This window comes from Mustela nivalis, assembly GCF_964662115.1.
Source record: "Mustela nivalis genome assembly, chromosome: 9".
Lineage (NCBI taxonomy): Eukaryota > Metazoa > Chordata > Mammalia > Carnivora > Mustelidae > Mustela > Mustela nivalis.
In genome coordinates, this window is record NC_139028.1 from 115,881,176 (window position 1) to 115,906,176 (window position 25,001).

At 53.5% G+C, this 25,001-nt stretch overlaps 1 protein-coding gene across 5 annotated transcripts in view; it reads right to left on the bottom strand.

Annotated features, from left to right (window-relative positions):
* Positions 1 to 6,017, bottom strand: part of CPT1A (carnitine palmitoyltransferase 1A) — a 52,197-nt gene extending 46,180 nt beyond the window's left edge. The window contains exon 1 of one of the 5 annotated variants that reach the window (XM_082748756.1): positions 5,841 to 6,017. Coding sequence is in view for 1 of the 5 variants with exons in the window: in XM_082748755.1 (XP_082604881.1) it covers positions 3,936 to 4,318 (383 nt within the window). In the remaining 4 variants the exon portion in view is untranslated. Of the gene's footprint in view, positions 1 to 964; positions 1,460 to 3,935; positions 5,074 to 5,840 lie in introns of those variants that run through there. The other 4 variants (XM_082748755.1, XM_082748757.1, XM_082748758.1 and 1 more) reach the window with 4 other exon arrangements.
* Between the last annotated feature and the right edge of the window lie 18,984 nt (positions 6,018 to 25,001).

Genomic DNA, 25,001 nt, shown 5'->3' on the forward strand with positions numbered 1-25,001 from the left:
ATGTGTTGCTTTTTAGTGGGGCAGTGGGAGCAGGAGGGAGGAACTTCTGTATTAAAGGAATTAACCCCTAGCTTGACTCCTCAGAAACTGGACATCCCCGGTCCTCATGGGACTGATTTCCCACCAGGACATCCTAACAGAGCAGAGGTGTGTGCGCTGGAGATCAAGAACCCTGAACCCCAGAGGAAGCCAGTATACTGGTGGGTGGGAGGGTGTCACTGGTCCCTTGATGTGGGAAGGAGCGAGCTTTCAGGCCTCCGCCAAGAAGCCCCCAGCCATGGTAACACCGTAGAGCAAGGGTCCGGAGTAGAAGAACACAAAGGCTTCCTTCCTCTGCTCCTCGGTTCCCTTGAACAGCCCGAAGGACCCCACCTCTGCAGCAATCCCTCCGAGAAAGGGTCTCACACCTTCTTCCCTTAGATAAAATCTGAATACCCACTTTGGCTCCCAGGAATCAGGACAAAGGTGAGTTTAAGAGCCACATGGGAAGCAAAGGTAACAGGTGGGACTTGGGGACAGTCAGAAAGAATCGAGGGTGACACTCGGGTTCCTGGGACGGGTGGGTGGACCCCCATCCTGGGACTGTGGAGTCCTTTTTTACCTAAGTAGCCTGGTGTCTGACAACTACTGGATAATCTCTCCCAGGGAGAGCAGCGGCCACCCTACATCCCAGCCCCAGTCCCCCACGTGCAAACACCACCAAGAGCCTGGCCTACTGCAGCAGCAACATTTCTTTCAATGATTAACTTCCAAAAACATTCCTCAGCAGAAAAACAACCCAGACAACATTAAAGGTGGACATTCTGGAACACTGAGGGTCCAAATCACTTTCACACGAAAAGGTCAGTTGGCTTCCGCCCAGGGTCGGCTGAGAACCCAAGGTCCTCCCAGTATTTGCAGGGGGTAAAAGGTGAAGTTCAGAAGAGGCAACAGAAAGTCTGAAATCAACAGAACATACCCTCACCTGCGTTAATTAACAGACTTTGAAAAACAAACACCCGGCCCTGTACAGCCTAGAGTCCTCTTACGGGCATCAAAAGGACTGTCAGGGCGGTGGGGTAGTTTGGGGAGCGGGGGCCGGGGCGGGGAGGCCACCTCTGCGCCTTGATGTCACTTCGGACCTGGCCTTGTGTTACTTCTCTTTTAAAACAGCAAAGTCTCCGCCGCAGAAGCCAGGGGAGTCTCAGGCCATTCGGAAAAGAATTCCACCAGCAGCCCAACGCCGGCCCGGAGCCCCAGCCACGCAGAACCACGAGCGCTTTTCGCCGACAAAGGAAACACCGCGCGGACCCAAGTGCAGAAGCAGCCCCGGGCCGCCGCGCGCGCGCGCTTCCGCCCCCCACCGCCCCCGGAGCTCGGGCTGCGTCTTTAACTGCTCGCCTGGAACGCGTCCTCGAGGGCACGGCCGGCAGCTGCGGCGGGCGCGCCCCGCCCCGCCCCCACCGCGGGCGTCACGTGACGGCTGCGAAAAGTAGGGGAAAGGTTACCGCGAGCCCCGCCTCCGGCCTGGCGCGTCCCAGGCGCTCAGATCCTGTTCCACCCGCCCGGCTCGGAGAGACCTTCCGGAGCGAGCTGGCGCGCATCGCCGGCGCTGCCGGCCTCCTCCCCCGGCGACACGCAGCGCCTCTCCGTGGGAAGGCCGAGCCCCGCGCGGCCAACCCTGGGGACAGGGAAGGGCTGAGCGCGCCCGAGGCCGTCCCACGGAGGCACCGCGGCACCGCGCCCCCGCGCGCCCCAAGCGTGTCCGGAAGGGACTCGCAGGGAAGCCCAAGGAAACATTAACAGTGTTTCTATGAATGAGCACGAGGGGCCGGGGTTGCATAAGCGCGGGCCCTCCCCCGGGGCTCCCTGGAGGCCCAGGCTTGACCGCCGGTTTACCACGGGTCCAGGGTCAGGCCAAGGGCGGCAGCAGCAGGGACGCCAGGTTTATTCCCTTGGCCTCGGGGTTGGGCCACTTGTTTTCAGTACAAACTCGAAAGGTTATTTCGGCCTGTGCGTGAGGCCAGTTCTGCCACTCTGATCCAAAGTGTGTGCACGCCCAAAGATGGCCCTTTTCTGGGTTTCCAGTTCAGCGCGCAAGGTCAGGTCCAACCGTGCATCACCGGAAGGAAACAGGTCGTTTCTGGGCGAAGAGGAGCCCCGAGGCGCGCGGAGGCACAACCCCCCCAAAACCCGCGGTCTGAGGGCTGCATCCAGCTCGGAAGAGACGCGATGGCCCCACAGGACTTCCTACCGCGCACTGCCTCGCCTCCCGGTCTGCATTACCGTCCCCCTCCGTACGCCGCGCTTCCCCGGAGTCACCTTCAGTGCTCCGGGAAGGGGGTGTGATGCTTGCTGGCACAAAACGACCGGGGAGCTCGGCCATGTTTTAGTCACTGGGTTGGAGGTTCGGACGGAGAGAAGAAACGCGCCTGAATATCCGGAATGACCAGAAACCGGACGCCGGTGCCCGAAGGTGGTGTAACACAATACACGTCTCAAAAGGTTCAACGGATTTTCATTTTGCCCGGTAACTTACAAAGTTACCAGTTTCCCACAACAATCTGCCCTTAAAATACTTTTCCAGCACAGGGAGCACGAGAGGGACCGAGAGCCTGGTGCTGAGTCCGGGGTGCCGAGGCTGTTCCGTACGGAACCCGGCCGAGTCCTCGGGGCTCAGCTCGGCGTGGAAGGAGTAAGGCCGGCCCCCACCTGCGTTCCCGCAGCGGAACGCACGCCAACCACCAATTTACATCACAAAGACGCTGACCCACGGCCTTTCCCAGCAAAACGAAAGGAAGTGGCCCGGCCGTAGGCTCGCGGAGGGAGTGGAGGCTAGGGGCTGCGTCCGTCGGCGCCGGGGAGCCCGGGTCGCTCCGGCGCCCTGACCGCGCCGTCCGGGCTCGCGAGCAGAGAGGTAGCCCAGGCCTGGTCACGTGACGCCCCTCCCCCAGCCCCGCGCGGCGGCTCGGGGGCCCGGCGCGACCTTGGGCGGACTGTCCGCGCCCACCTGCCCCGCACCCAGCGCCGGACCAGGGGACGGGGAGGGCGCTCGCAAGCGGAAACTCCGGCCGGGCGCCCCTACCTCGTTCCCGGCGGGCTCTCGGACCGCGCCGGGCGCCCCGCATCAAGGGCGTGTCCCGACGGCTGCAATGCGGGGGCAGCCCGGGGGAAGTGGGTGGACGGCGCACCTGGCAGTCCCGAGGCTCGAGAGTCCCTCTGGCTCCCGCTTGGTACCAGTCCGCGACCCCAGCACGGTCCCCCAGCCCCCATCCACCCCAGAGGGGGAAGGGATGCGGAGGGATCGAAAGGGGGTTGGTGGCGCCCCGCCAAGTCCGGGAGGCCGAGCATCCCCCTTGCAGCCTCAGCGACCCTTGGACGGACCCCCAGCCACAATCCATTCCGAAGACAGGGGTGGGATGAGAGGAAAAGGGAGCCGGCGTCCCTAGTAGCCCCAGGCCGAAGGCATCCTGCCAAAATCCAGGGACCCAAGCATCCCTCCAGCTCCTGCACTGTGCCGGCGGGCGGGCCGACCGACCCTTGGACGTACCCTAGACCCAATCCACTCCTGGGGAGTGGGAGTCCCGAACTTGGCGCATCCTGCCAAGTCCGGAGAGCTGAGCATCCCTCCCGCTGCCGCACCAGACCCGCACGGGAGGCCCGCGAGCAGATCGGCTCCCGGGCGGACCCCCCCCCCCCCCACGACCCAATCCACGGCGGAAGGTGGGGAGTTCCTGCCGCGCTCCCATTTCGGGCTCCTGACGAACCCAGCCGTCCGGGGAGGGGGGTATGCTAGGGGTTCCCTCTCCGCGCCGCGGCCCGCGGCCCCCGCTCCCGCCTGGGTCCGGGCCCTGGCAGTCCCCGGCCGCCCCACCCGGGAGCCCGCCGCAGCCCGCAGGCCCGCGCCCGCTCGCCCGCCCTCCCCGCGCGCGCCGCCAGCCCCGGCCCAGCCTTACCAAGTCAGCGAGCGGAGGCGCGGCGCCGGCGGCGGAGGCTGCGGCGGACTGAGCGCGCAGCGAGCGAGCGCCGGGGGCTGGAGGGCCGCGGGCGAGGCCGAGTGCACCCGACGCCGGTCGCCGCCGATTGGCTGGAGCGTGCGGGGCCGCGGTGCGGGCGGGGCTGAGACTCCCGGCGCTGGGCGGGCGGGCGGGGGGCGGGACCCGGGCGGGGCGGGGCCTCGGCGGCTCCTAGGGGAGCCTGTCAGGTGAGGAAACTGAGGCTGCGGAGGAGCAAGCCACCTCCGCCTCCTGCCAATACGGGGCCCCGGGCGAGATTCCTCACCCTGGAGACTCTGTTTTCTCATCTGAAAAATGGGCCAACTCATGTGGGCCAAGCCCATAAAAGCGCTCAGCACCGTGTCTGGATCCGTCTAGCCCTTCACAGCCATTGCCACCTGTAATCCTCAAAGCACCCCCTATAAAAAGTTGATCCCAGCCCGCGCTAGCGCACGACCACACAGCTAAGAAAATGGATCCAACGTTGGGGCCAGATCTGACTCCAGAGCCCACGCCGCAAATCGGACCCGATCCCCGGAGTGACCACTGAGGCGATCCCGAGGCCGCGTGGCCGGCAGAGCCAACACGCCACTGCGAATTCCGACGGTTCCGGGCCTCCTCCTTATCTAACTGGGAGAAAAATACCTCCCTCCAGGGCTTTGATAAGATTTGGTAGATTAATTATTCAGACGCCTGGAGCATTCTACCTGCTGAGGAAAGACATGCCTGAAGGTGGGGACAGAGTGACAGAGAGGCCCTTGTATGCGACACTGAACTCAGGAGAGGGGCCAGGAGTGGACACTGCTCACTGGCAGATCCCAGGAGTCTAGGCCGGGGGCACCGGCCACATGGCGCTCAGAGAAGATCCGGCAGTGCTTCCCCTCCAACCTCACCCTCTCCCCATTTGTCTGAAATGTTCCCAGGCTCTAGCTGGTGGTCCTGCATACAGCAGGCGCTCCATAAATGCACCAGTTTTAGGAACAGAGACCCGGCTTTCCTAAAGGTCAGTGACTCCTTCTGGCTATTAAAAACCCAAGCTTGCCTCCATCTTTCGGTCTGCATTATTTAGTGGCTACCACTGAAAGGTTTAGAAGAGAAAATGAAAGTTCTTTCTTGTTCCCGCCCCCCTCATTGCCACGGCCACCGTTAACTATTGGTGCACTGTCCCGGCTGTTTTAAATGAAGTCTCAGGATAGGTGCTGTTTGTAACACTCTTGTTTTCACTTGGCTTATGTCGTGCAGAGTTCCCTGTGGAGACAGAGATGATTTCCTCTTTCGCAGGGTTTAGCCCGCCCCATGGACGCTTAAACCCCCGTTTCACCCTTGCAGGTATCAATAAAGCGGCACCGGATCGTCGAGAGCCCTTCTGAGCTCTGCTTTCTCTCTGTAGGTCCCTAGAGGCGACGCAACCAAGTCAGAGAGCAGGCTCCTGTGACATTTGGGTGACATACTGGTGTCCCTTGCTGAGCCACCCTCAGAAAAGCTAACTAACATCTACTCCCACGCAGGCGTGGGAATGCAGCCGGCTCCGGGAGTTCGTCTGCGCTGTCCGTCACTCTCAGTTCCTTACATCTCTGCCCATCTTCTAGGAGAGGGCGGGAGATAACGCTCCTTATTTTAACTTGCGTTTCTTTGAACTTAGAAATTGGAGATTTCCTGCCGCTGCGGACTTGGGTCTGTTCCCCACCCCCCACCCCCAGCGGTCCCAGGCCTCCCCTCCTCTCCAGATTTCACCGCCCAAGAAAGCAGGTGGGCTGGGCCTGGGCCCACCTGCTCAGAGCGCGCGGGAGCCTGCACCTGCGTCCTCCGCTTCGCGATCCTAACACGGAGGCCTTCCTGGCTTGTGCCTTGGACTCTCACCCTCACCTCAAATGCCCTTCCCTCCTTTCCCCGAAACCCCGGCCATCAGCCTGCAGGTCCCGGCCCAAGGTCACTCTTTTCCTCACTGGAGTCTCGCCGTGCTCCCCTCTGGGATTAGTCCCGCGCCCTGTAGTTTCCCAGGGCTCTGCGGCCTTGACTGTGCACCCCTCCCCGCGCGCCGCCTCGGTGCCACCTGCAGGCCGGGTGAGGCAGGGACAAGGGCGGGACCGTGGTCCTGGGGGCCACCGGGTCTCCGGATCACCTGGCGAGCCCATCCTCGCCTGGCAGCAGCAAGTATTTCCAGCCGGAGCCTAGAGGCTTCATTCGCCTGCCCGGGCTCGGCTCCCCCATGGCATGCAGCTCTCCAGGGCGGCTTAGCAGTGGCTATTAATAAAAACCCCAGGAACTAGGCCTCTGGGGAGCTCCAGGCCTGTCGGATCCTGTGTTCCCTTTGGGCCAAAAATATCCCAGAGTTGGCCTCAGAAACTGGAGTAATCTTTCTCAAGCTCCGTTTCTGTTTGTTTGTTTGTTTGTTTGTTTCAATTCTTCCCCAGTTTGAATGGAACATAGTGTAGCAGCTGCCTCGCCTGACGATAGGGAAACTTTTTTTTTTTTTTAAATGCACCTACTGTTGGGGCGCCTGGGGGGCTCAGCCAGTTCAATGTCTGCCTTCAGCTCAGGTCATGATCCCCCGATGGGGCATGGAGCCCTACAAAGGGCACCCTGCTCAGCAGGGAGGCCACTTCTCCCTCTCCCTCTGCCTCTCCCTGCTTGTGTGCTCTCTCTCACTCACTGTCTCTCCAATGAATAAATAAAATCTAAAAAATAAATAAATAAATAAAAGCACCTACTGTCTTCATTATCATTAAGAAATCTCCTGCTTTTTTTAAAAAAACTCTATAAATATCCTTTTATGGAAAAAAGCAAGCATATAAATATTAACGAGATCAGTATCATGCAGTCTTGGATACTTGAATAAAACAGCTTCAACAATAACCAAGTGAGGATCAAACTTGTTTGTTTCTACCCCAGCTACTGCCTCTGGATTTCTTTAAAGCAAATCCAGAAATCCTACTGTTCTGTCCTTGCAATTTTTTTTTAATTTTCTTTTTTTTTTTAAAGATTATTTATTTATTTATTTGACAGACAGAGAGAGAGATCACAAGTAGGCCGAGAGAGGCAGGCAGAGAGAGAGGGGGAAGCAGGCTCCCTGCTGAGCAGAGAGCCTGATGCTGGTCTTGATCCCAGGACCCAGAAACCATGACCTGAGCCAAAGGCAGAGGCCTAACCCACTGAGCCACCCAGGCACCCCTGTCCTCGCATTCTTGAGTAAAGATGTCTAAAAGTTAAAGGTTTCTTTTAAAAAAATAACCCCCCCCCCACACACAAAATATACCCTCAATGCTATTGTCCAACCTAAAATAGCAGAACAATTCCAATACAGAACTTGTAAGGCCCTCTTGGGCTGCCAAGGGCACAGCTGAGTCCCACTCTCTTGCCAGCCCTGTCACTTGCTGGCAGCTTCCAGCAGATTCTGATTTCAAAGCATGTAAGACCTTCTGGAACTCAGCTCTCGCTTCCCATAGGAAGCAATTTTGTAATCTCAGAGTTCTGTGCTTCTTGCTCCTCTCCAGAGCTTTGAACCCCTCTGAACTTGAACCTTGAGCTGCTGTAGGTACGGGGACAAATAGCAGCGTCCCGTGTCCAGTGGTGACAATATTTGCTCAGCCAGCGTCACTGGGGTTTGATGAGAACAGAATGAGGTCACGCAGATGCAAGCAAACTGGGCCAAGGTAGCTCGACCATGCACCAGCGATAGGAACTCCTAGCAACAGCCAAAGGGTACTCTTAATTCAATAGCTTGCCCTATGACCCAGTAATCCTGTCCCTGAGTATCCCCTGGGAAGAAATGAGAGCATTATGTCTGTGCAAAGACCCTGGTACAGGAATGTTTACAGAAGATTCGCTCGAAGGGACAAAAATCCAGAAACAACCCAAATGGCCATCAACATCGAACGGATAAATACCTTGCGGTTTTTCCATAGAGCGGGATTATAAGCGGCAAGAAAAAAGAGAGAGCCACTAACAGCCCTAGGGGACCGATCCTACAGATCTCAGGTTGTGGGAAAGCAAGCCAAACGCACACACGACATTTTCGTGCTGTATGATTTCTGTAACAAGAGGTGCCTCCTAACTGCCGTGATGGGTCCTGACTGAGAGACACAGGAAGGAGCTCCCAGGGGGCCTCACCGGGGTAATGGGAAATGCCAAGGCTCCGTACTGCCTAAGCACGTGATCCTCCCTGCTATCTGTGTGTTAGGCCTCAATTTTAAAAATTAAAAATCTCAGGGCACCTGGATGGCTCAGTGGGTTAAGCCTCTGTCTTCGGCTCAGGTCATGGTCTCAGGGTCCTGGGATCGAGCTCTCTGCTCATCGTGCTCTCTGCTCAGCGGGGAGCCTGCTTCCCCCTCTCTCTCTGCCTGCCTCTCGGCCTACTTGTGATCTCTCTCTCTCTCTGTGTCAAATAAATAAATAAAATCTTTTTTTAAAAAATTAAAAATCTCGGGGCGCCTGGGTGGCTCAGTTGGTTAAGTGTCTGCCTTTGGCTGAGGTCATGCATGATCCTGGGGTCCTGAGATCGAGTCCCATATGGGGCTTCCTGCTCGGGGAGGAGCCTCTTCTCTCTCTCCCTCTGGACTCCCCCACCCCTGCTCCAGCTCTCTCTCCCTCTCACTCTCTCTTTCTCAAATAACTAAATAAAATCTTTTTTTTAAATAAAAAAATTTAAAAAGCTTTCAAGGTCGATGGGGCACTGGCCCTTGCTGGCAAGGGTGAAGCTATCCCGGGGTCGTGAAATGAAGAGGACTGACGAAGTTGCATCACCCGGGGAGAAGACAGCGTTAGGGGAGAGTGGAGGAGAGGCTGGCTGCCAGCCTTTTGCTGGTGCAGGGGAGCAGTGGGGAGAGCACCGGGGACAGCATCCAGAGCCCAGGAGGTGACAGCGCTGTGTGCAGGAGTGCCAAAGGAGGCCTGCACACCCCAGGCCTTGCCTCCCTCCCCACTCCTCCTCCTGCTCCGGCTGCCTGGGCCTCCCCTCCAAGGCCACGACTGCACCCTGTTCCCTCTGCAACTGGAAGGAGCCAGTGCCCTGATGGGCCTGTCGGGGGCACCAGGAAGGCCGGCCAAAGTTTGCCTTCCTGGGGAGTCATCTCAGTAAAGAAGAGCGGGGGTGCGGGAGTGGGCACACCTGGCCACCAGCCTGGGTCTGGGTGTCCGTTCCCTCACCTACACGAGGACATGGCTCTCGGGCCCTAACACACACCCTTCTCAGTACGGCTTGGAGAAGCAGGAATTCTAGTGGCTTAGGCGGGGTGAAGTCCAGAACCAGACATGGCCTGGGTTCAAACACTGACTCTGCCGCTCGCCGGGCTGAGTGATCTTAAGCTCTCTGTGTCCTCATCTGTAAAATGAGGAGAGTGTTGATTACTCTCCTTGGAGAGTCTTAGTGAAAATGACGCGAGTAACTGATGGGAGAAGGGCTTAAGCGTCCCCAGAACTTGGTAGGTGCCATGAACGCGTTAGCCATAAGTATTAGTTTCCCTCCGTGGAGCCTCTGTTTTAAAAGCCTTTGTTTATAAACAGTAAAATGTGATCAATGAATAACTCATTTCCTGGTTTATTAATCAGAAATGCAGATGCGATCGCCAGCCAGAGCTCGCCATCAACCTGAGTTCCGGCCACACTTTCAACAGATGTTTATTCCAAAGTCCAGATTGCCAACACCTGATGCGTTGCCAACCATGAGCAAAAAAGAAAAAAAAAAAAAATGGGCCTTTTGAACCACACGGTTTCATTTATTTGAAATAAAATGGACCCTCCGGAAACCATTTTATAAAGGTCAGAATAGTTCAAGGGCCGCCACTGTGACAGCTCCCAGTCATCTCCCAGGTCCCCGCTAGCCCAGCCTGCCCGGAGAGTATGCACTAGAGGGACTGGGGTCTGAGCTTCTAGGTGTGACCAGAGCAGCGTGCTGGGCACACAGCAGGTGACAGCTCAGAGGGTACTCCGGGGAGTCGGCGGCTCGACGCGTCCCCAGCTGGAGCCGGGCCAGCCTGGACACCGGGACCTCAAGGGTGCCGAAGCGGTGAACATCCCACAGTACCTGTTAACAGCTGCCTGAGCATCCGGTTGGGAGCGCTGGCTGAAGACTTTGGTGTCAAGAAGCAAACCCCCTTCCCCAGCATCTTGCGTCAATGGCTTTTATGCTCCCTGGGGAGGGTTCCTAATGAACATCTGCCCACAGCTGCAAATCTTTCCCCAGAAAAGTGCACGCACACAAGCAGCGGGAAATAATTTCAGTCTTCGACCTTCCCAAGCCCACTGACAAACGCCCAGCTCAGACGGGTGAAGAAAAATCATCTGAAACTCAGAAATAAAGCAAAAGGATACTTGACGGTTCCTTCACGGGCTCATTATGTAACTGGGGTAGCGTATCTCGACCGGGCCCTGGACTCTAAGAAGTTACATGTTAACCAGTGGACTTTTGTCCAACAGAAATGTAAAGAATTTCTGTTGGTAGGGGGGAAAAAAGTATTCCCCCAAATTATGATTTCATTGCCCTAAAGGATGTTAAGCGGTTTGGGACCTATTTAGGAAAAACTCGGATTTGTGTCCGCCTTCCTCTGTAGGGGAAATGCAATTCTCCCTACAGTGTGTACCTTCACCGTACATCCCCTTTACTGCCCAGCAGAGCTCTTTGCTTCTGATACTTCCAGTCACCAAACCGCCACTGCCCAGAGAGCATCAGATCCTCCTGGTTAAGGGTTCGGTCCCACAAGATGCACCCCTATCCTCACCCCTTCAAATGACAGGGTACAGGTCACCTGTGTTCTGACCAACCCACTACGGAGGTTCCAAAGACCTCTCTTCGGGCCCGACGAATTTGCTGAAGTGGCTCTCAGAGCTCAGGGGAAACACTTACTTAGCTTTACTGATGTCTTAGAGGGTATGACAAAGATGTTGACGAGCTCTCTGAGGGCAAGACACTGAGACAGCTGCTGGGGGCTGGGGTGGGGGCATCCTTTTTGCCCATAGCATCCTTCTGCAGCGGTGCAACCCTGGGGGAGACCTTCCTGGGGAAGAGTCGGGGGCACCCACACGCATGAGCCTCCCCGGACCAGCAGAGGCCACCTGGTAAATCGCAGAACCGTGTGTGCAAGACCCACACTTTGTACAGCGCCTTTCCACCCACGCGGGCTGTTATCCTCTCGATTCCGATGCATTCTGTATTTTCTTTTTCCCTAAAAAAGCCCTAGGGTGACTGGAACTTTCGGGACCTGAGGAAAAGCACGGGCTCTACCCAGCCTGGTGCCACCTTTCTTTGGTTCTCATCCCAAGCAGGAAATAACTTCAAGATTCTGGGTTCAGGTCAGAGCATGCATTTCTGCGTTCCCGCGGTCCACAGACCAAAATGGGCTCCAAGTACTGCCCTGGCTTCTGCCCCGGGCTAGTCCCTTCTTGTCCCTAGCAGGTCCTCCTTGTATAGAAAAGGAGGGTCCAATGACTCATCAGTGGAGACTTCTCCAGGAGGTGGGAGAACTTTCAAGCATCTATTGAGCACCTGCTGTATGCCAGGCAACAAGACAACAAGAGCGTGACCGCAGAATGTGAGATCCTCTGAGGCCCCTCCCGCCCTGCTCCATCTCCTCTAGAACGCCCTCCTCCTCCTCCAGCACGAGTCCTCCCGAAGCTCACCAGTGACCCCAGTGACCCACGAGCCTCCTGGGCCAGCAGAGGCCACTTGGCAAGCCACATTTGCCTCTTTCCCTAGAACCCATCCTGTTGGAACCCTGTGCTGCATTTCACAGTTGCCTCATCTTCCCCTCCCGGGGCCTTCTCCTCTTGTAACCTGTGAGTCACCCTGGCCCCAGGTTCTCCTTCTCCCCTGGGACCTGTTCTCAGACGCCTTCCCTGGCTCACTTCCATCTGCCCTTCTCACACCAGATGTGGCTCCAAGCTTCTTGCTTTGGCCCTGCCTCAGTGGCCAGCCTTGCTCCCCTGGCAGCTCCCACGAGGCCACATGGGCACCCCCATTCTGATCCTCCCAAATCCACATGATCAGGGGGCCCTCCTGAGCGACAATGATGGACTCACTTGCTTCCTGGGACTGAGTGGCCCACCAGGAGGAGAAGGCTGTCTTCAAGTGCAGTGGGGCAGGGCCACAGAGAAAAGTGTGTGTGTGTGTGTGTGTGTGTGTGTGTGTGTGTTATATTTTCTATGTCGCAGAAAGCAGCAGATAGTCATCAAGGGGAAAATTAGAACTTTGATGGATTATTTATGCTTATTTTAGTCTAGTATATATTTTTTAAATTACATATGAGAAAGTCACCCTAATTCCTTTAGCAAATAAGGCTCTCAAAAGATCTGAATCTAGGGGTGGCTGGATGGCTCAGTCAGTTAAGTGGCCAGGTCTTGTTTTGGGCTCCGGTGATGATCTCAGGGTCCTGGGATCAAGCCCCGCGTCAGGCTCTGTGCTGGGCATGGAGTCAGCTTAAGATTCTCTCTTTCCCTCTCCCTCTGCCTCTCCCTCTCCCTCCCCAACTTGGGCATGTGTTCTCTTTCTCTTAAAAACAATCTGAATCCAGCCCTAGTCCTACCCATTTTCATTCATTTGTTCATTTATTCATTAATTGGACAAACATGTTCTGAGCACCTCCAGACTGCCAGGATTGTTCCAGGTACTGGAACCCAACAGTGCTAGAGCCTCAGGCCAAGCCCTGTCCTCAGAAGCCCACATTCCGGTAGGAGAGGCAGGCAAGCAGCAAATACTCTTTCATGTGAAAAGAAAGGGCAAAGGAGGAAAAACAAAATGGGGAGTAGAACTAAGGGTGCATGGCCTAACACGAGGTAGGCGAGGCTAGCTTGTATTTTCAATAGACCATGAGTTCCTAAGGGTGGAAACCCTTGTAACCTCACCTCCCCCATCATAGTGTCTCAGAAATGTGAGCTGGAAGATTGACTGATGGGTGAGTGGATGGTTGGGCAGATAGATGGATGGATGGTTGGGTAGATGGATGGATGGATGGATGGGTAGATGGATGGATGGATGCTTGGGTAGATGGATGGATGGATGCTTGGGTAGATGGATGGATGGATGCTTGGGTAGATGGGTAGACAGATGGACAGGTGAGTGGATGGAGAGATGGATGGGTGGGTGAGTGGCCCTGGAGGATTAGCTTCCTCTTGCCCCTCCCATCGGGCCCTTCCTTTGTAGACCCTCAACCCATCACAAAGCCTTCTTCAGGACGCCCTGAACTTCACTCCTACCTGTTCTTCTTCACGGTGTGCCTAAGATCGCCTTCTGAGTCACAATCCCTTTGATGCACCCTGTGGCCTCAGGCAGAGCTAGCTGCATAATTTGTCGGGTCCAAGGCAAAATGAAAATGCAGAGACTCTTGTTCAAAAATTATTAAGCATTTCAAGATGGTGACAACTGAGCATTAAACCAACCACAGGGTCCTTCTAGAGATTATTGGCTCTTGTGACTGCGTGGGTGACACACCCATGAAACCGGGCCTGCCCTGAAGGTCTTCCTAAACACGCACTTGAAGGGCCATCCAGCCAGCGTTTAAAAGCCTCACTGACTTCTGTGCTCCTTCCCTCAAGACTTCACCCCACTCCCTGCCTCTGGGCAACTGTTCCCACTGTTCCTGCTGCCCAGGATGCCTTCCCCACCCACCTCTTGTCTTTGTGCTCAGCCATGATGTTAGGAAAGGAGATGGGGTCAATCAGACCTAGTCCAGACTCTCCAGAGAAAACGCTCAGAGGGCATCTGAGTTCTGATTCAGCTGTGGCCCTGCCCACCTGTGGGGCCCCAAGTAGGTTCCTGTTCCTTATTACAAAATGGGGCTCTGTTCACAGCCCTCCTCCTTTTTAAAAAAATCTAAGATATAGGCTGCCTGGGTGACTCAGACGGCTAAGCATCTGACTCTTGATTTGGGTTCAGTCATGACCTCAAGGTTGTGAGATCGAGCCCCGTGTTGGGTTCTGTGCTCAGCACAGAGTCTGCTTAAGATTCTCTTTCTCCCTCTCCCTCTGCCCCCCCCCCCAGCCCTTGTGAGTTCTCCCACTTAAAACAAAACAAAACAAAACAAAACAAAAACAAGATATGACTCCCCTGTACTATAACACTCATCCCTGTAAAGGGTATAGTTCAGGGGCGCCTGGGTGGCTCAGTGGGCTAAAACCTCTGCCTTCGGCTCAGGTCATGATCCCAGGGTCCTGGGATCGAGCCCCGCATCAGGTTCTCGGCTCAGCAGGACCCTGCTTCTCCCTCTCTCTCTGCCTGCCTCTCTGCCTACTTATGATCTCTGTCTGTCAAATAAACAAATAGATAAATCTTTTTAAAAATGAAGTGTACAGTTCAGTGGTTTTTAATATATACACGAGGTCGTGCACTCATCACCACAACGCAGTTCCAGAACATTCCCCACACATTTCTCCTTAAGGAACCCCCCTTCCCGATAGCAATGCTCTTCCCAGACCTGCAGCCCCTGGCAAGCACCACTTTACTTCCTGTCTCTACAGATTGGTTCCTCCCGGTGTTTCCGTGTTTCACGTGCATGGCACCCAGCCCTATGTGGCCTTTTGTGTCCGACTCCTTCCATGTTTTCACCCCTCAGCCACGTTGTAGCAGGTCTCAGGACTCTTCTCCTTTTTATGGCTGGATTAACAGTCCATTGTGTGTCCAGACTTCATTTTGGTGGCTGCCCACAGCACCCACACATCAGCTCCCCATGCCTGGAGGCTGCAGGTGCCCCCCTACCACTCTGGCCTTGACCCTGAAATACAACTGGTGGTCTTCTTCCCTGCCTGGAAAATTTCCACTTGGCCTACAAAGTCCAGTTCCAAAACCACCTGCTCCAAGATTTCCCTGCTCCAGATTTCTCCCCAAGAGCCGGATAATCCCCCTTCTGGGTCTTCGGGCAGGGCCCGGCTGCAGGACAGTCCGCCTTCCCTAAGACTGGAGGCGCCTCCCGGCCCCACTGCAGATCCCAAACCGCAGCCCGGATCCCCCGGCAGCTCGCCGGAGCCTTTGTGGAATGGAAAAGAGGGAAATTGGCTGGACGCGAACCGGCCGCCAGATACCCTATTTCCTTGAGATCACTCGCTTTGGATGAGCGGCCACGGCAGGAGACAGGAGCCGGGAAATCCGGGGTGGGCTGGGGTGGGGACGCGGACATGACCGCGCGGAGGACACGGGGCGGGGGCACGGACCGGAGGTCGCCGGCAGTTGCAGGACGGAGTTTCCGTTCCAAACGCCCAGTCGCGCGGTTCCCCGGAATTTGTGCTTTTCGCGCAGGAAGCTGGGGGTCCTCCTGACGCGGTGGGCCCCGGAGGTGCCCTGGGAGGGAGCGGCGGGGGCCGAGGGCGCCGTCAACGTCCCTGACGCCCGGCGTGGCCCGGGGTGGGGGAGGGGGGAAGGGTCCCGGAGGCCGGGGAGGGGCGCCCGCCCCCGCTCGCCTGCGTCCCTGCCATCCGGGGCTCCCCTCGGGGCCCACCCACAGCCCCATCGGCGTCCCAGGGCCCCGCCGGGCAGCTCCTCTGCGCCCCGCTGGGGGTGGAGTGGGCGGGAGAGGCGGCCCGCCTGGGGGCGAGGGATGGGGCTGCCCAGGCCTGCAGCGCCCGCGGAGTCTGGCGGGGACCGGAGCGCGGGGACCCCGCGCGCAGAGCCGCTGGCCGCGCAGCGGACCGGTCCCGCCGCCGGGCGCGCCAGGTGGCTCAGGTGCGTGTCCATTACGCTTTCCAGCGACACGGTGACTGCGCGTTCGTCGTGGAAGCACAGCAAACACTGAACGGTCACATAAAAAGCTTGGCGACTTTGGTTGGAATCTCACTACATAACACCGGGCGGCAGTTCCTCTCTCTGTGTGTATTTTGTTTTTAAGATTTATTATTTGTTTGAGAGAGAGCGCGCCCACGAGTTGGAGCGGCAGAGGGAGAGAGAAACTCAGGCTGACCCCCAGGGAGCCCAGAGGGGAGGCAGGGCTTGGACCCCAGGACCCTGAGAACCATGAACCGAGAGAAAACCAAGAGCCAAGTTGCTTAATGCACGGAGCCCCCCAGGCACCCTCCTGCCTTGCTTTCTAGGGATCTTTGTCCTGTCCTTCCCCGCTTGTCTACAAAATGCAAGTTGTAGGGCATAGAAGTGCTTCTATTCTGTTTTTCTTGATTTGACGTTTTGCATTCTCCCCAATAGATGGCTTCTCTTGGGGACAAATGACAGCTGTCCCGAAGCCCCCTTGTCACCGCCCCTCCCACCCCCATCCCACTCCCCTCTGCGGAGGTAACCAAAATTGAGTGGGCTGTATCTTCTTCCAGCCCTTTTCCACTTCTGACATCACACCTCATATATGTATCTAGAAATACATGGTTTTGTTTTAGGGAGATCAGACTTGGCTGTGTATATAGTTCCAGAACTTGCTTCCCACTCTCCCCCCTAACAGTGTATTTTGGAAATCAGCATGTCTGGACCTACCTCTAGCTTAACAATACGCCACAGTCTGCGCGCACCTTTATTCATTTCAAGGCTTCTCTGTTGTTCCTTGTGCTCATTTTGTTTCCAGTCTCACTCTGACCCCAACGTGCTTCATAAGCACCGCTGTGTGCCGCACCTTTCCAGCCTCACTCTCCAGAAGCGCAGTGAACAGGTATATTGCATGTGGGTGAGGACGGGATATTGTATTTTTTTTTGAACAAGGAATATGCACAAATCACTAATATGGTTTGAATATCAATATTTTAAAAAAATATCTAGAGAAAAGCCACACCCCTGCGCCATCTAACACACAGGTAACCACTTATGGCTCTCGTATTATCCTTCCAGTATTTCCTTATAACAATATAAGGGGAGAAAAAAACAAGCAAAGACGAGTACGTATGTTACTTATCACCAGGGTAACGCAAATCAAAAGTGCAAAGAGCTCACACCTCACACCTGTCAGAACGGCTCAAATCAACAACACAAGAACCAACAGGTGTGGAGGAAAAAGAAAAAGAAACAACAGGTGTTGGCGAGGATGTGGAGGAAGGGGAACCTTCTTGCACCGTTGGTGGGAGCGCAAACTGGTACAGCCACGCTGGAGAACAGTGTGGACGTTCCTCAAAAAGTTAAAAATAGAGCTGCCCTATGATCTAGCAATCGCGCTGCTGGGTATTTACCCAAAGGACACAAAAATACAGATTCAAAGGGCTACATGTACCCCCCGTGGATAGCAGCATTATCAACAACAGCCAAATTATGGTAACCGCCCAAGTGTCTGTGGGCTGATGAATGGAAAAAGAAGATGTGGTACACACACACACACACACACACACACACTGGAATATAATTCAGCCATCAAAAGGAATGAAATCTTGCCATTTGCAACAGCATGGAGGGAGCTAGAGAGTATACTAAGGCAAACCAAGAAATAGACTCTGAGCTTTCGAGAACACACGGATGGTTACCAGAGGGGAGGTGGGGGGGGGTAGTTGGCGGAAACAGGTGATGGGGATCAAGGAGCGCCCTTGTGATGAGTACCAGGTGACGTATGCATGTGTTGAACCACTATATTGTACACCGGAGACTATGATTACACTGTAGGTGAACTACTTGGGATTTAACTAAAAACTTTTAAAAATCATGAACAACAACAAAAAAATGAGGAGGTGTGTGTATTTCCCTTCTTTCCTTAAAAGATTTTATTTGACACAGAGAGAGAGCACAAGCAGGGAGAGCTGCAGGCAGAGGGAGAGGGAGAAGTAGGCACCCCGCTGAGCAGGGAGCCCAATGCTGGGCTCATCGCAGTATGCGGGGGCTCCACCCCAGTACTCTGGGATCATGACCTGAGCCAAAGACAGACACTTAATGACTGAGCTGCCCAGATGTCCCCTCTGCCTTTTATTTTATTTTATTTTATTTTTTAAAAAGATTTTATTTATTTATTTGACAGACAGAGATCACAAGTAGGCAGAGAGGCAGGCAGAGAGAGAGGAGGAAGCAGGTTCCCTGCCGAGCAGAGAGCCCGATGTGGGGCTCAATCCCAGGACCCTGGGATCATGACCTGAGCAGAAGGCAGACTTTAACCCACTGAGCCACCCAGGCGCCCCACCCCGTTCCTTTTTAAAAATGTCTTGGGTTATTTTCCTGTAATTGCATAGAGAGCTTCCTTTAAGTTTATTTATTGTTTGAAGGAACTCAGTGTTCCATTGCATACTTTACTATGATTTATCTGCGCCCTGTGGCATTTAGTGTTTCCTGCCGTTTGCTTTATAAACCTTGCTGCAATGAACAGCTGCACAAAGGTCAGTCCTTCCACCGGCAAGTTTAACTTTTGCTTGGATCCTCAGAACTGTGACAGCTGGGTCAAGGTCATGTGTGCTGACTATTGATGTACGTCATTGAATTGCCTTCTGTATGACTTAGGGTTCTTTGGAGACCCTGAACCAACCAGATATTATACATATGCCTTAATGTGATATAGAGATTTATTGTGAGGGATCTGCTCATTCAGTTAGGGAGCCTGTCAAGTACTAAACTGTGCAGGAAGGCCCAGATGGAAACCCGGGAGAGCTGGGGGTGTACTTCCAGAGTGGGAAGGCCCCCAGACTCAAGACCTAGGAAGAGTGCTTGAAGACAGAGGGAAAAAAAAAATCAATGTCCCAGTTCCAAGGCAGCTAGTTCTCTCTTAGGCAGTTAGGAGTTCCCTCTTATTCAGGAGGAAGTCATCCTTTCAAGCTTTAACTGATTGGGTGAGGCCCACCCTCATTAGGGAGGGCAATCTGCTTTGCTTAATCCACTGACTCAAATGTTAATCTAGAAGCAGCCTCACAGACACACCCAGAATCATGTTTGACAAAATACCTGGGCCCCTCCTTGGCCTAGTAAAGTTGACAAATAGAATTAGCCCTCATACCCTCCTTGGAGTTCTCCTGGTTTGCCTTCCCCTCGGCTCGGGATGAGAGCGGTGTTTCTCCAGGTCTCCCCAAATGTTGGAGGTCAAAATGTTGGATGTGCCCCAGCGGGAGAAGTGAAAATGATGTCTTCATGCAGTTTTAATTTGCAGTTTTTTCATTTACTCATTATGAGTAAGGCTGAGGATCTTTTCACAAATTTGGGGGAATATTTGTATTTCTTTCCTGTGTTCTGCTCATATGTTTTGCCTATTTTTTCTGCTAGGTTGTTGACCTTTTCATAGGTTGAGTTGAAAAAAATAACTTTTTAACCAGCATGTCTTTTTATAATGAGCATTATCAATCAAATTCTGTATGACAGAATTCAGCCGGCTAACGTATACATTGAAAAAAAAATAAGAAAGTGCATATTTCAAACCATTTCAAAATGGGTTTTAGTATATTTACAGAATTGTGCAACAATCACCACCATCAATTTCAGAAACATGTCATTACCCCAAATGTCACCTGTCACTTTCCTCCAACATTCCCAGAAGTAAGCAACCACAAACGTCCTTTTGCTCTGTGTGGATTTGCCAGCCCAGGACATTTCGTACTAATGGGATCTGATACTATGTGGCCGTGCCGTAACATGTCAGTTCTTAATACCTTTGATATGACAATGTCCCCACATTTTCTTTATGCATTTGTCTCTTGAGAAACACTGAGTTTCTTTCCTCTTTTTGGCTAAGCCCCATTCTGCATTCCCAAGAAAGGGTTCCCCTTTCTCCACATCCTCACAAACACTAGTTATGACCTATAATTTTGATTATAACCGTTGTTTAAAAAGGCATGACAAGGCCCCATGGGACCCCTGGGTAGCACAGCCCTTTGAGTGTCCGACTTGCGGTTTGGGCTCAGGTCATGATCTCCGGGTCGTGAGATCGAGCCCCGCATGGGGCTCCAAGCTCAGTGAGGAGTTTCCCTCTCTTTCTCCCTCTGACCCATCCCGCTCCCACTCTCTCTCTCTCTCTAAAGTGAATAAATACATAAAAAATAAATTTAAAAAAAAGACATGACAGTTCCCAAAATGGAGTCACCCGTGCTAAGTTCCACACCAGACAACTAAGACTTAACTCCTAACACCAGTTTCAGCCCCTCCCAGAAGGGGAATTTTGAACCAACCCATCTAGACTTTCCTGATCAATACTAGAGAGGTCATCTGCTTGATAGGCCCCTGCCTTCTCCCAAAGGAAGGTAACCTTGCCTGAGGCAATCCACTTTTTGCTAGAAACTTCTTTTTTCTGCCCCCTTCTGCCTGCAAAAGACTTCCATTGGTACAGCTTCCCAGAACTCCTTTCTATTTGCTTGGTGGGAGGCTGCCTAATTCAGGAATCATTTAACAAAGCCAATTAGATCTTCAAATCTACTCTGTTGAATTTTGCTTTCTTTCTCTTATTTTTTTTTAAGATTTTATTTATTTGACAGAGAGAGAGAGATCACAAGTAGGCAGAGAGGCAGGCAGAGAGAGAGGGGGAAGCAGGCTCCCTGCTGAGCAGCGAGCCCGATGCGGGGCTCGATCCCAGGACCCTGAGATCATGACCTGAGCCGAAGGCAGAGGCTTTAACCCACTGAGCCACCCAGGCACCCCATCTTTCTCTTGTTTTTTATTAAAGATTTTATTTTTTTATTTGACAGAGGCATAGCCAGAGAGGCAACAGAAGCCAGGGGAGTGGGAGAGGGAGAAGCAGGCTCCATACCAAGCAGGGAGCCTGATTCGGGGCTGGATCCCAGGAGCCTTTAATCAAGACCTGGGCAGAAGGCAGACGTTTAACGACGGAGACACCCAGGCGCCCCTAAATCTACTTCTTTTATGGCTTCTGCATAGCGACTCATGGAGAAAACTGTCCCCATGCTAGGATTATACGAATAGATTTTCCTACACTCTCTTCCGGCACTTGTAGGCTTCCAGATTTTGCATTTGAAACTTGGCTTGGGGCACTTGGGTGGCTCAGCTGGTTGGGCGTCTGCCTCCGGCTCAGGTCATGATCCCAGGGTCCTGGGATCAAGTCCTACAACGGGCTCCCTCCCAGCCGGGAGTCTGCTTCTCCCTCTGCCTGCCGGTCCCCTGCTCATGCGTGCTCTCTCTCTCTCTCTGACAAATAAATACACAAACTCGTTAAAAATAAATAAATAAAACTTGGGTCCATTTGGATCTTATTCCGGTAAATGACGCAAAACGTACATCAACTTCTTTCTTTTTTCCAGAAGCATGCTGGGTCCCGGCACCCTGGTGGGGAGGAGTTTTGAGCAGGCAGCCCAGCGTGAGGAGAGGACCGTTGCACGGAGACCCCCGGATGGTGTAAGGAAAGGGTCCCCCTCCATAGCAGCCAGCGTCGCCCGCGAAGAGAGCTGCAGAGGCAGAGGTCTGGGTGGAAGGGGCTCAGCCGGTCTGAGAACAGCAAGACCAGGGTGGCTGCAGGTGGCGGCTGTTCAAGTCGTAGAGGGCCTTGTACCTTGGAGGTAACTGTGAAGTGAGATGTTGTTTTGGGTGTGACAGCACTGGACGGCTGCAGGGGGAAGATCATTCCAGCCATTTGGTAAGATAACGCCAAGAAAGGAGACCTCTTCAAAAAGGCTGTACAGAATTACGTCCCGCCTTCATCTCAATTACGTCCCGCCTTCATCTCGTTGTTTCAATCACATGTGCCGTTGAACTAAATATTTTTGAAACCTGTTTTAATGAGTACATGTTTCTTTTTTTAATGGCTCTTTTATATTTTACTATTTTTTAGAAAGGTTTTATTTATGTATGTATGTATTTGTTTATTTCTTTATTTAAAGATTTTATTTATTTATTTAACAGAGATGACAAGTAGGCGGAGAGGCAGGCAGAGAGAGGAAGGGAAGCAGGCTCCCCGCTGAGCAGAGAGCCCGATGCGGGACTTGATCCCAGGGTCCTGGGATCGTGACCTGAGCCAAGGCAGAGGCTTTAACCCACTGAGCTATCCAGGCGCTCCTTTATTTATTTATTTATTTATTTATTTATTTATTTTTGACAGAGACAAAGCAAGAGAGGGACCACAAGCAGAGGGAGTGGGAGAGGGAGAAGCAGGCGTACCGTGGAGCAGAGCCTGATGTGGGGCTCGATCCCAGGACACTGGGATCATGACCTGAGCTGAAGGCAGAGGCTTAACCAACCTAGGTGCCCAGGCATCCCCCTTAAGACAAATTCCTAGAACTGATAAAACCAGATCAGAGTTTGTGAATGCTAATACTTTCGAAGCAATTTGCCAAATCTGCTCCATAAGGCTTGGGAAGTATGACATTCACTTTGCATTTGATTTTCTTTCCAAAAATGAATGTTTTTAACACACACACACACACACACACACACACACACACACACACACACATATAGCTATTTTCCAAGTGTGGTTCCACTGTTTCTGCTTGCAGTGAGGACTGGCTGTTTTTGGAGAGGTTTTGTGGCTGGGAAGGAAACAAACATTAACATCTGATGGGACTGCCTTTTTCCTGGACCCCTAAGGCACCCTATGCTTTGTGGGGATCCAGCCCAGAGCGGGCTGCAGTGGCCCCAACAGCCCTCCCTCAGCCATGCAACACCCTACAGAATTCGGGACACTGTGCATCAAGGATCGTGAGATCAACACCTTGGGTCGACTTCTCTAGGCCCAGGGTCCTTGAAGCACAGTTCTGGGAGCCGTTCTCAGGATGCTGGAGGTGGGGGCAGCCCAGCAGGGTTGGGGCCCCAGCACAAGCCACCCCCAAATAGGCCTCTTAGGCCTTTGGGTTATTTTGAGTCAGATTAGTTCAAAATTGCCATTGAAAACCAGCGGATCCAGGGAAAGCTCTAAAAACAGGTCACAAGGGGGTTTCTAGTACAGGAAATTTACATTTATAAAGGTAATTTCCATTTGTAAGGCGTCTCGGCTCTCACACAGGAAGTGGAGGGCTCTGGGGCAAATCAGCGGGAGGCTGGGACCCTGAGCTGCTCCAAAACCTCAGAGCTTGAACCTCGATTACCATTCTTCACCCCCCTCTCCCCGCACCGGTCCCGCACCCTGCAGCCCCAATCCCCTTCCCCTTAGTTTTAACTTGGGTGGTTCTTACGGTTATGAGAAGATGGTGTGTGTAACCCAAGTTCCAGCCACTACACGGGCTGCTCTTCCCTACGTCCACACTCGATGTGCCTGTTAGCAAACTTGTTTGATTTTCTTGCCTTCATCTGTCTTTGCCAGTCTCATTCCCAGCGCCCCAGTTGCACAACCTACAATGGGTGGAGGAAAAGACTTTTTTCCTCCCCTACAGGCATTGTGGAAAAAAAAAAAATGTGGGGCACCTGGGTGTCTCAGTTTGTTGAGGGTTTGACTCTTGATTTTGGCTCAGGTCATGATCTCAAGGGTGGAGAGATCCAGCCCTGGTCAGGCTGGGTTTGGAGCCTGCTTAAGGTTCTCGCTTGCCCTCTGCCCCGCCCCCTCCATGCTAGCTCTCTCTCTCTCTCTCTCTAAAATAAATATAAATAAAAAAATTTTTTTAAAAATGCATATTATATTATATTACACTTAATAGAGATAAATGGGTTGAAATAAGTCTGGAAGATTTTGCCATCAGCTATTACTTCTTGAGAAGGATGTAGCGTTTGGGTAATGGGAATAAAAGGAATTTTTCTCTTTCTTTCTTTCTTTGTTTTTTAAAAAAAGGGGGCACCTGGATGTCTCAGTGAGTTCAGAGTCTGACGTTGGCTCAGGTTGTGATCTCAGGGTCCTGGGATCAAGCCCCACGTTGGGGGTCTGCTTCTTCCTCTGTTCCCCGCCCCCCTTTCATGTTCTTTCTCTCTCAAATAAATAAAATCTTTTAAAAAAAAGATTTTTTATTTTTTATAAAATGTAAGATTATTTATTTTTTATTTGACAGAGAGAGATCACAAGTAGGCAGAGAGACAGGCGGAGAGAGAGGAGGAAGCAGGCTCCCCGCCGAGCAGAGAGCCTGATGCGGGGCTCCATCCCAGGACCCTGAGATCATGACCTGAGCTGAAGGCAGAGGCTTAACCCAGTGAGCCACCCAGGCGCCCCTAAATATAATCTTATTTAAAAAAAAAAAAAAAGAAAAGAAAAAGAAAGAAAAGAAACAACAGAGCGAAAATGGAGTCCCTTCCACTCACTGGCATGACTCCCGGCCAGGATTTCACACCTACCCTAACCCTAGTTGCAGCCCCTCCCAGGCCTAGTGAGGTCATCCTTGATAGACCCTCCCTTTGCCCCACCCTCAAAGGGAGGTGACCCTGCTTAAAACAATCCTTTCTTTTCTTTTGCTAATAGCCTCCTTGTCGGTCCTGTTTCCACCTACAAAATCAATCCTTCGGTTCTGTACGGGTCCCCGGAGTCCCCTCTACCTGCCACAGGGGCTGCTGCCCAGTTCACAAATCACTGAATAGAGCCGATGAGGCAGGTGGTTTGCTCTGCTGCGTTTTGTTACCTCCCCGGTAGGTCTCCGATCCAGGTGCCTCCACGCCGGGCAGGGTGTGTGCGTAACTGCTCCGGGTTTCAGGCCTGTCGCTGGTGAGGCAGGCATCCTGAAGCCTGCCTTGCAGGATGATTGTGGGAAATTCATGGATGTGAGGGTTGGTTTTACATCAGCCTGACCGGGCTGAGGGGCGTCCAGAGAGCTGGAAAAGTGTAATTTCTGGGCATCTTCGAAGGTATTTCCAGAGAGATTAGCCTCTGATGGGAGGGGCTCAGGGAGAAGGGTCGCCCTTGTCCCCAGCGATGCGGGCTGGCCCCGTCCCATCCTCGGGGGCTGGGTGGAGCACACCAGCAGAGGGAGGGTGAGTTTGCCCTCTTTGCTTGGGCTGGGGCTGCCATCTTCTGCCCTGGACTTGGCCTCGGACCCTGGAATCACGCTTTCCTGGGTCTTCAGCTTGCGTGTGGCCCATGGTGGGACATCGCAGCCTCGGGAACTGTGTGAGCCAGTCTCGGACAACACATCTCCGTCCGTGCACCTCTGTATATCCTGTTGGTGCTGTTCCTCTGGAGTCCTGGACTCGTACGGTGCGACCCTTTGGGGATGGAGTGGGAACTCACGGAAGGGCCTGCGGGACGTTCTGGATGCGAGGCGGTGAGAGTTTGCTCTTGATTCTTCGGCGCACGTGCACAGAACCTCCTGGTGCTTCTGCACGGAGAGGCTGCGAGTGCCGCGTCGTGAAGCTGGAGT